The sequence below is a fragment of the Ruditapes philippinarum genome, unplaced genomic scaffold, assembly GCF_026571515.1.
Source record: "Ruditapes philippinarum isolate M1 unplaced genomic scaffold, ASM2657151v2 ctg7603_1_1_1_1, whole genome shotgun sequence".
NCBI classification, from domain to species: domain Eukaryota; kingdom Metazoa; phylum Mollusca; class Bivalvia; order Venerida; family Veneridae; genus Ruditapes; species Ruditapes philippinarum.
Window position 1 is genome coordinate 129,310 of NW_026854711.1, and position 11,737 is coordinate 141,046.

At 33.0% G+C, this 11,737-nt stretch overlaps 1 protein-coding gene across 1 annotated transcript; it reads left to right on the forward strand.

The window, feature by feature from the left end:
* Positions 1 to 7,895: 7,895 nt before the first annotated feature.
* LOC132740829 (uncharacterized) lies at positions 7,896 to 10,451 on the forward strand. The gene is made up of 2 exons (XM_060728846.1): positions 7,896 to 8,172; positions 8,481 to 10,451. The coding sequence occupies exons 1-2, from the start codon at positions 7,980 to 7,982 to the stop codon at positions 8,954 to 8,956; spliced, it is 669 nt and encodes a 222-aa protein (XP_060584829.1). The 5' UTR covers positions 7,896 to 7,979; the 3' UTR covers positions 8,957 to 10,451.
* The last annotated feature ends 1,286 nt before the right edge of the window (positions 10,452 to 11,737 follow it).

An 11,737-nucleotide genomic window follows, 5' to 3' on the forward strand; every position in this document is an offset into this window, starting at 1 on the left:
AACCACTTTTTGGGTTTTTAAAAAAATGACATTTAAATATGATTTTACTTTTTGAGGGGGCCAAAAAGTCAATCATGAAAATACGAAATCAATTGATTCGTCCAGACGGGTCGGGCTACATTTCCCTTTGGGGGGGGGGAAAAAACCCCAAAAAAAAGGTTTTGGGATAAAAACCCAAGGGATTTGCTGGGGGAATTAAAATTACACGAAGGGGGAGCTGCCAAAAACATTTTTTCTTTCTAACAATCCAGAGTGGGGGGAAAACCCTTACGGGTTTGGAGGTGGTAAAAAAAATTTTAAAGGGCAAAAAAACTTGCACAAAAGGGAAACCCCCCTAAAATTTAAAGCTCTTAAATAACACAATGTTCCAAACGCACTGTCGCATTAGGCACGGTATGTTCTGAAAGGTGCCGGGAAAAGAACATTTTTCCCCGGGGGATTACATTTTAAGTTTTTCAGGTTAACCCCAGGCTGGTGAAACAAAACGAAACCCGGGGCATCAGAAATATTATGTATGGACCGGGAACCCCGAGAAAGGAAAACTGGGAAAAGTTGGGTAAACCCGGGGAAAATCCTCCCGTTTTAAACTTTAGGGAGAATGCGGGGAACCCCGAAGGGCCCCCCTTTTGTTGAAGGAAGGGAAAAACACTTTTTGCTGGTTTTTTTCCCATACCCCTTTAAAAACGAGTGTTGACCCGCTGCTATGATGTAAAACTGTACTGTTTAACAGAGCAGCACAATGTACATGTTAAATAACCATTTAAATCATGATCAATAGCTATGTAATTCCAGACGATATAAAGTTTCAGAAATATGTTTTTGTACGAATGAATTATTTGATATTATTCCAAAATTCAATTATATTATAATTAATTTTACGTTGATGTTTAATATTAAAAACTAATACCTTTTGCAAGAAAATGTTTCTTATATATTCAGTTTCTTACTTATACATTCAGTTTGTTCTCAATTCTTCTTTTTCCCTTTTCATAAGAACTTATTAAGATGCGAGCAAGTCACAGAAGATTGACAACGAAAAGTTGTTAACCGATTGTATGTTTCACATATTCAAAGCCCTTTTATTTTTCTACATTTGAAACAAACATGTATAATCAATTTTTTTGTTTTGGTAAGTAAATTGGTACAGAAGAGACAGGGATGCAAATATGTTTTCATGTTTTCCTGTTACAAGCAATACTGTTTTATTAGCCAAAATATGGCGATTGATTTTATTTAGATAAAGTAGGTGTAGAGCATAAAGTACAATATATAGTTGCTTAACTTTTTCCGGCTATTCACTTCATTTTTTTCAACAGTACAAATGCAAGCATCTGAAATGCAAATACAATTTATCTTAAATCATTATACACACTAATTGTGAAATGAAATGAGTCATTTCGCGGACTCTTACAGGACTTACTAAAATAAAATGACATATTGATATGTTGTTTTTTTCTGACATGGTTCACTGTGCATAATTAAAGGGACTCTACAGTGGTTTTATGACATAATTGAATTTAAAATTGTTTTTTTTGAAAATAATGTTCCATTTAATGTAGGTCTACACAAATGACTTGTGTGCAACATTTCAGATCATTCGCTCAATGCGATGTGATAGAACAATAAATCATGCTAAGATTAAAGCAAAAATACGATTTTCAATTTATTTCTGAGAATATTTTTTAATAATCGTTTAAGTTCTACAGTGGATATATTACATTGTATATGCTTATGGACCTCAGTGGGGTTCATTTAAGGACCCCTCGTATCCATCAAAACGTACATTCAAAAATATTTCTGCTACCTTTAATTTAATGTTGGCAATGTTGTTTTTATCATTAAAGGCATGAAAATAGAAATTGTCCAAATTTAATTTTGTATCAACTTTGCCAAATTCAGTGAGGCGTTTGTAACTTCCTTTTTACAAATCTTAGTACATTGTAAGTAAATTGCTGCTGGATTTTTAAGAGTACAAGTAAACAATGGATTTTTAAGACGGTTAACAATGTTAATGACTTAAAGATAGGATCTTGTATCTGTGCAGGTCACATGATAATGTCCTCATAGGTAAAAAAAACTTTTGTCGTCTACAGGTTAAAAAGTTACAAAATATCTAAACAAATAAAGTTATTGCAAAACATACCTGTCCATAACAAAAATAAAGAATACGGAAGAAAATAAGTTTTCTTTTTAAAAAAGTAATATACACAAAAAAAGATTACATATTTTTTAAATTTTCAAATGTCTGCTTTTTTTCTGATACCTAAGTAAAAGCCTTTCTCGTTGTTCATACTCCATTAAACAATCGTGGAAAGACAATAACCAGTAATTATGTAGTTTTCTTTTTCTTTATTTATTTTCCCTTTATATTTCCATACTTCTTCTTTCTCGTATGCTTGTATGTCAATGTCAATTTGCATGATGGTGATCTGTAACTGGTCAAATCAATAAAATGTATTGTTGTTGTTGTTGTGTTATATAGCTTATCTTATTTAGCGTGAGACAAATACATGTTTAAAACTTATTTTATAGCATCTTAAGTACCACTCCTGCAATTAGTATCATGTTAAAGCCCAGAGATTCCAAGAAAGAAAATTCTGGTAGTGGTGATAATCACGGAAAAGATTTTTCGAAAATGTCCTCAAGCACCTACAGTATGCTAATACACTTGAAGCCAGAATGTTAGAATGTAAATCCTTTTTCAAACTGGATTTTTTATTACAATAGAGTTGTTGATTAAATGTTTTTATCTATCTAGTGCTCTGAAGAACATGTCCGTTTTCTGCACTCATGTAAGCACCTGTCCATCCAGTGCACTCATGCAAGCACCTGACCATCTAGTGCCCGAAAGAACCCGACCAACTAGTGCCCTCACGTACCTGTCAATCTAGTGCCCTCAAGCACCCGACAAACTAGTGCCCTCAAGCACTTGTCCATCTAGTGCCCTAAAGCACCCGACAAAGTAGTTCCCTCAAGTACCAGTCAATACAAGTGCTCTCAACCACTTGTCCTGCTATGTGAAAGGAAACGAAACTACGTGTGCAGTATGCTAATACACTTGAAGCCAGAATGTTAGAATGTTAATCCTTTTTCAAACTGGATTTTTTATTACAATAGAGTTGTTGATTAAATGTTATCATTTAACCATGATAACTGAATTAGATTTAAAAAATTAAATGTGCTCCGTACTTGATTGGTATTATTCTTGAATATCTTCGAGTTATAATTTTAAGTAGAAGTAATTTAAGAAATTTTCGACAGGAAATGCTACAAATATTTGAAGTATAATTTTAAAAACACGGATTACTCAACATTAATTGATGGGACAATTAAACACTAATGATATTATATCTCAAAAGCTTGTTCTTACTGTTTGTGTAATTTTGCTCGAGATGCTCAATTTTCTGGGTTTTGTTTCGATGTTTATTTTATGCTGTGAGGACACCAGACACTATTCCATTCATATTCTGAGATTCCTTAAACTTAGAAGCTCCATCATTCCGTGCGGAATATCAACTCAACAACTTATCCTATTTTATATTTAAAATCATTGACTGAATTTTGGTTCGTCTTTTGAATGGTAGTAGAAATATTGGTGTGCTTAATGCAATGATTAATTTTAAGTTGGTAATTTAATTTTGGAAGTTTCTTCCTGCTAGCTACGACGTAAATTTTAGGTGCATTTATTTCACAAAAATAATGACGGCCTTCCATGTCACCTTTATGTAAACACTAAAGATTTAACTTCGTGTGCATCAAATTTCATAACATAACATAACAAGGTTATATAATTTGAGAGCACAGATATACACGGAAAGGCGAGCTTCTTCAAAATTTTAGCCTCATTCATACCAACCATCTTTTTATAAACTAATTGGTCTTGGCGACTTTGGTTTTATTGTTTATGAAGAAATCACGGCAATGATTTGGTTTGAAAGCATCTATTCTATTTGCGCATACTAAAGATTTAAAATTATATGTTCTGAAACATATTTTATTTCATCAACAGTCAGAGATTCAGTATACATTATAAACAATGACAGTTTTGCTATGTTTCTATAAGCACATCTTTATAATGCAGTTTGGTGATTGTTTAGGCAAAAATTACGTATTTTAAAGTACAATTTATATTCTCATATGAAGGCATGAATTGGCATCGTTGTACATTTAAATGTTTTTGTCATGAAGTGGGCGTTTATACTTATTTATTTTGCAAACATATCACCGTCACTAAAGAACATACATAGAAAGAAAATACGTTAAAGAAACAAGATTCAAGGGAAGCAACTGTAGTATAAACTAAATGTAAAATGAGGGCATGAACTATCTCCAATTGTACAGGGGACTATTTATAAGTACTGTCTCAGGATGATTACTTGCGTCTTTCTTTAACCTTTTCCCTGATATAGACCTGTTTTGACGGCTTTTTGCCCCCCTTTTCTTGGAGGCCTCAAACAGTGAAAAAATGCCCTTTATAGACCCAAAACACTGTTTTTCGTTTGAGAAATGTTGTTAAAAAAGTGACCACTTTTTCGGCGCCGCCCCCATTCCAATGTTACATCAGGGGGTTGCCAGAAGGGGGATGTGCCCCCTTCTGTTTGACGGGGGGGGGTTGAAGGTGGCGGAAGTCCCCCCTCATCGCCTAGAAAATTTTGGACATGTGACAGGCTCAAAATGGCCTCAGGTCGATCTTAGGGTAACTAGTAACCGACACTGAAAAGCCTTTTACTCTATCTCAATTCATTGAGAAGTTGCAGCACTTTGAAATCAGTTTTGATGAAAAAACAATGCAAAATAGTGATTTTGGGCAATTTTGAGACGTCCCTCGTTGCCATGGTAACAGGAAATTTACGATTGAGCATGCTGTTACAGAGGCCATGGTCTATTCAACATTTGTGCCAAGTTTCATGAGTATTGAAGCAACTTTCATTGTTTCATAGCAGTTTGAACTTGTTACAGGAGGCTTTTCAATGAAAACGGCCATTTTTTACAATATGCTCATGGGGTAAAATGTTAAATAGCTGAGATTAACAACAAAGCGAAAAATAGATAAGGCAGACTATGTCTAATATATGAAACACATCGTAAAAAGTGTATCGATAGCGCAGATACAGGTACTTATTTAAGAAGGGAAAGAATATAACAATATTGTATAAAAAAAACCTACTATTTATTAACAATATGATGACATAATGAGAGAACACCTAGAATTACATGGAAGACGTTTGGATTGCTAGGATGGTTAAATGTCAGAACGATCATAAAAAGATCTTTTGGTAAATGTCGAAATGACAGGAAGGCTAATGTCAGTTTAAAGTAAAAATGACCCTTTATGGTATAAGAATATAATTACTGACCAACTGGGTTTTAAGGCATCAACCTAATATTGCGTACAACAGCGAATACTTTGAAAACATTTAGATATGTTTTTGACGTCATTGCTTATGACGTATGCGCATTACTATGTTTGCTTCAATATCAATGTGGTGGTCATATTTATTATTATTATACTTGTTTCAATATGAATAGGATATATTACGCATGAAGATAGTGTTTGTTATCTAAACTAAATAGATGTTATTGAATTTATGGCTTTATTCCGGATATTTCTGGAACATCCCTCGTAAAACAAATGTAGAATGTAATATTAAACTAATTTTACATCTGTTTCATGAATCGACTGCATTGTAAAGAAAAAATATTTAAACAATGGATACAGCACATGTACAGGATTGTATGAACTAGCTGAAATAAACTTACTTAAAGAACATAAATGTGAATATAAGTTTTTAAAATATCCTGAAAAGATAGCATACACCCCTTAAATATTTTCAAAACAGGGGAAAAATCTCGAATAGAATTCAAATTTTTTCAAGCATTTGTTTTCTCCCTTAATTTGATAAGTCCGAGTGCTTCTGAAGATGATAATAATAAGAAAGTGCTGTAGTGTTATTATTGCATTAAAGAATTCGTGTGGTGCGCTAATTTCGAGTTTTATTATTTTCTTTTCGTTTAAAGAAACAAGTTCCGTCATGTTTTTCACATGCTAGAGCGATGTCAGTCGACAGTTATATTTTGATAACACCGTCATTGCAGTAAGCATCGGAACAGCTCGCGATATATTTTTAATCATCTCGGAGTCAATACGGTACAAATATTATTATTTCCAAAAATGCTCTGAATTGCCTTTAGCCGCGTATTTGAAAACAAACAAAAAATTAGTGACCTGAGCAAACGAGCTACATATGATAAGTGTATTCTTTACCCTGTATTACCCTACTCACTGGTACATGTGAAGATAGTATTTCAATTCTTTACATAGGTAACAAAAACAAGGCGCTCTTTTCGGGTTTTGTTATCATGTGGTATTAAAGTCTCAGGCGGTGTACGGGTAGGTAAAAATGGTCAAAACATGTTAATTTTATATGTCGCCGTCTAAGAACGGCAACAATAAAAATACACGATGTAAACTTTTTATAATGAGTAATGAACCTATTTGTTTGATACCTGCCGAGAAACGAAGACTACTCCGGAAATATCATGATTGAAAAATAGGTCTGACAACATGACTAAATTTTCAAATACTCACTAACCAAAGCCGAAATAATGCCAATAGGGAGTTGACATTTTATGATCTTCCTGTTTCTGACAATAATTATAATCAGTATGAAAATTATGTAGGTTTTTTTCTTTAATAGCTATAAATAATATATAAGTCAGCAAACATTCTGTTTGTTTAAATGTTCGGATTTTTTAGCATAGGTAAGTCCGTCTTGGTAGGGATTGCTTATTTAGGAGAAATAAAGACACGGACACAAATTGTGAGGAATAAGATTGGTATCGTCATCAACTCAGCATAAGCCAATAGTACATTATATCAATAACAGTTAGTGAATAGTTGTATTACTTGACATTATTTTTCGTAAGAAAAGGGATCTATATACCGCGTCATACATGTATATACATCGTTGTTGATATAACCTGTTAGAAGAAATAACCTGTTTTGTTTTTAAACAAAAGACGTATACACTAAATACAATTGCAAAGTATCTAAACGTGGACAAATAAAGACAAAACACACCTGAAATATAGACAAAGATTACGGAAGAAAATAAACAAGTGTTTTACAATTTAAGAAAATTAAAACGAACAATGGGGATATAAAGGGCCTACTTCTGATGATATCAAATATTTTGTGCAATGTCTACATTTTACTGAACGCTTTAAATGTAATATTATAAACTTATTTATTTATGGATAATTCTTGCATAAAATATGCACAAGCAGGAATGCATTTACGGAGAAGAAAACATGAATTAATGGATGAATAATCCGTTGTTGACGCATTCTTAATATGCGTGACTCAGATAGCGTATTGTAACGATGGTCCCGATAGTTTTATTATCGAAACATAACTGTAAAAGACATATTTATTATGTTGAAAGCATGTAAAATTGTGGGGTTTTTTTAATATTAAGAGAATTCGATAACGAATCGCGGTTTTACCAAATTTTGCGTATACCTTTGTACAAGAAGAGCGATAATGCTCTATATTCCGTGCATTAACCTATGCAAAAAAGTAATATTAGCAAATTAAACAATGTGGTCTAACAATGAAAAGTCAACCCAACAAAAGAACATTTTAAGTCTTGGTTATCAATTACGGGACCATGTGTTGCTCGGTAGTAGTGAAACAGCAAATATATTTTGGAAAAAATACAATCTGTCAGAAAATAGATCAAACCAAAATGACACGTTGAAGCAACATATCCCAAATGCGAGATAAGTACTGTTACAGTAGAAAAGGGAATAACTAAAATATTGAAAGATTTTACAAATGAATAAGCTGAAAAATGAGTTGATAAGATTGACTACCTTTAATGTACTTCGTCCAGATCATTTTTTACACTTTGAATAGGATTGTTACACCATATAATCAAGTATCACCTGAACGTACAAGTTAGTTAAGTTAATTAATAATGGAAGTGTTTCATATTTTTGTCACAGTTCTTGCCTTCATAGTTAATTTACCAAGCGTGGTTTTAACAGAGGAACAACCATGTCACAATAAATTCGAGTATGAATACCATGTAATAGAACAGTTGATTATTCTTAAACAAAAACTGGAGAGACAAGAACGTGTCAGTGTGGACCTAAAGAAGGAGTTAAACGGTAAGCTGTTTATCTGTCACAAATTGTATGACATGAAAATTATTATTTACTTAGATGGGTATGAGAATAATTAAGGTCGGTTTCTTGTTGATTATCCTGAATTATGCAAAGAAAAGGCCATTAAAATTTTCGAATTTAATTTCCTAAGTGTTTATTTAGTAAAGTATTACAAAATATTTAACGTAATACTATGCCAAGCAAAGGTCATCAGAATTAGAATGCAACAGGCCCAACTTCCCTTGAAATTCACTTCGATGGAAGTAACATTTGCTCACGATTGTGAAACTGTTTTTTCCTTATTTTTGAAGGTGCTCATAAAACTATTGATGAGCTACAAAATCAATTGAGTCTTCAAGATGGGTCAACTTATATCCGTTGGGGAAGGAAAGCTTGCCCTAAAGATGCCATTTTAGTATACGAAGGTAGTGCTGCTGGTGGAAATGAATTATTCGAAGGGGCAGCTGCCAACACACTTTGTCTTTCTAACAAACCCGAGTGGGATGAATACATTGACGGATTTGGAGGTGGTACGAGAATTTATGGTGCAGAATACTGGGCCCAAGGAACCCTCCCTAAATTTAATGCCCTCCATAACCACGATGTACCATGCGTAGCATGTCGCATTCGGCACGGTAACGTAATGATGGTGCCTGGACAGAACAGTTGTCACGGAGGTTACACTTTACAGTATTCAGGTTACCTCATGGCTGGTCTTTTTGGGGACCCTGGGACATCAGAATATATCTGTATGGACCGGGAACCCGAGAAAGGCAAATTCTGGTAGTGGTGATAAACCCGGGAAAAACTTCCGTTTAACTCAGGGAGAATGCGGTGTCCTGAAGTGTCCCCCCTATGTTGAAGGAAGGGAAATCACTTGTGCGGTGTGTTCCTATACTTCAGGAGCGAGTGTTTACCCGCTGTTATAATATAATACTGTTTAACAGAACGGCACAATATACATGTTCCATAACCATTTAAATCATGACCAATAGCTTGGTCATTCCAGACGATATACTGTTTTAGAAATATATTTTTGTACTAATGAATTATTAGATAATATTCCAAAATTCAATTATAATATTATAATTTTAAGTTGATGCTTAATATTAAAAACTAATACCTTTTGCAAGAAAATGTTTCTTATATATTCAGTTTGTTACTTACTTCTCAATTCTTCTTTTTCCCTTTTAATAAGAACTTATTAAGATGCGAGCAAGTCACGGAAGATTGACAACGAAAAGTTATATGTTGAATGTAGCAAATGGAGTTAAAGGCACAGTAAATTAATTGTTTATTTAAGATATTCAAAGCCCTTTTATTTTTCTACATTTGAAATAAATATGCATAGCCAAATATATTTTTTGGTTAGTAAAATGGTACAGAAAAATGAAAAAAGAAAAGGTTCGCAACGCTTTTCAAATTAAATCAAGCTAAGATAAAAAAAAAAGATAAGATTTTCAATTTATTTCTGAGAATATTTCTTAATTATCGTTAAAGTTCCACAGTTGATAATTTATTATTTATGTGATATGCTTATGGACCTCAGTGGGGTGCCTTAAAGGACCACTAGTATCCATCAAAGCATACATTCAACAAATATTTCTGCTACCTTTAATTTAATGTTGCCAATGTATTTTTTATTATTAAAGGCATGAAAGTAGAAATCGCAATGTCCAAATTTAATTTTGTATCAACATTGCCAAATTCAGTGAGGCGTTTATAACTTCCTTTTTACAAATCTAAGTACATTGTAAGTAAATTGCTGCTGTATTTTTAAGAATACAAGTAAACAATGGATTTTTAAGACGGTTAAAAATGTTAATGACTTAAAGATAGGATCTTGTATCTGTGCAGGTCTGATGATAATGTCCTCATAGGTAAAAAAAACTTTTGTCGTCTACAGGTTAAAAAGTTACAAAGTATCTAAACAAATAAAGTTATTGCAAAACATACCTGTCCATAACAAAAATAAAGAATACGGAAGAAAATAAGTTTTCTTTTTAAAAAAGACTACCTAAAAAATAATATACAAATCAAAAGACTACATATTTTTCAAATTTTCAACTGTCTGCTTTTTTCTGACACCTAAGTAAAAGCCTTTTTCGTTGTTCATACTCCATTAAACACTCGTGAAGCGACAATAACCACTAATTTTGTATTTTTCCTGTCCTTTATTTATTTTTTCTTTATATTTCCATACTTCTACTTTCTCGTAAGTCAATATCAATTTGCATGATGGTGATCTGTAACTGGTCAAATCAATAAAATGTATTGTTGTTGTTGTTGTTGTGTTATATAGCTTATCTCATTTAGCGTGTGACAAATACATGTTTAAAGCTTATTTTATAGCATCTTAAGTACCACTCCTGCAATTTATTGGTACCACGTTAAAGCCTAGAGGTTCCGAGAAAGAAAATTGTGGTATAGGTGATAATAACGGAAAAGATTTTTCGAAAATGTCCTCAAGCACCTATCTATCTAGTGCTCTGAAGAACATGTCCGTTTTCTGAACTCATGTAAGCATCTGTCCATCCAGTGCACTCATGCAAACACCTGGCCATCTAGTGCCCGAAAGAACCCGACCAACTAGTGCCCTCACGCACCTGTCAATCTAGTGCCCTCAAGCACCCGACCAACTAGTGCCCTCAAGCACTTGTCCATCTAGTGCCCTAAAGCACCCGACAAACTAGTTCCCTCAAGTACTAGTCAATACAAGTGCTCTCAACTACTTGTCCTGCTATGTTAAAGGAAGCGAAACTACTTGTGCAGTATGCTAATACACTTAAAGCCAGAATGTTAATCCTTTTTCAAACTGGATTTTTTATTAGAATAGAGTTGTTGATTAAATGTTTTTTGTTTTTTTTCCAAAACAATCCTACTTAAGACCCGTTACTTAGCTCTCTCGCATTATTTCATGATTTCAAAATTTAAATAATGATTTTCAAGATTGAAAGAAATACTATTACCATAATATTATATTATATCCCAAAAGCTTGTTTACCATAATAACTGAATTAGATTTAAAAAATTAAATGTGCTCCGTACTTGATTGGTATTATTCTTGTATATTTTCGAGTTATAATTTAAAGTAGAAGTAATTTAAGAAATTTTCGACAGGAAATGCTACAAATATTTGAAGTATAATTCTAAAAACATGGATGACGCAACATTAATTGATACTAATTATATTATATCTCAAAAGCTTGTTCTTACTGTTAGTGTTATTTTGCTCGAGATGCTCAATTTTCTGCGTTTTGTTTCGATGTTTATTTTATGCTGGGAGGATACCATAAATAATTCCATTCATATTCTGAGATTCCTTAAACTTAGAAGCTCCATCATTCAATGCGGAATATCAACTCAACAACTTATCCTATTTTACATTTAAAATCATTTGACTGAATTTTGGTTCGTCTTTTGAATGGTAGTAGAAATATTGGTGTGCTTAATTCAATATTTAATCTTAAGTTGGTTATTTAATTTGGAAGTTTCTTCCTGCTAGCTACGACGAAAATTTTAGGTGCATTACTTTCACAAAAAGAATAACGGCCATCCATTTCACCTT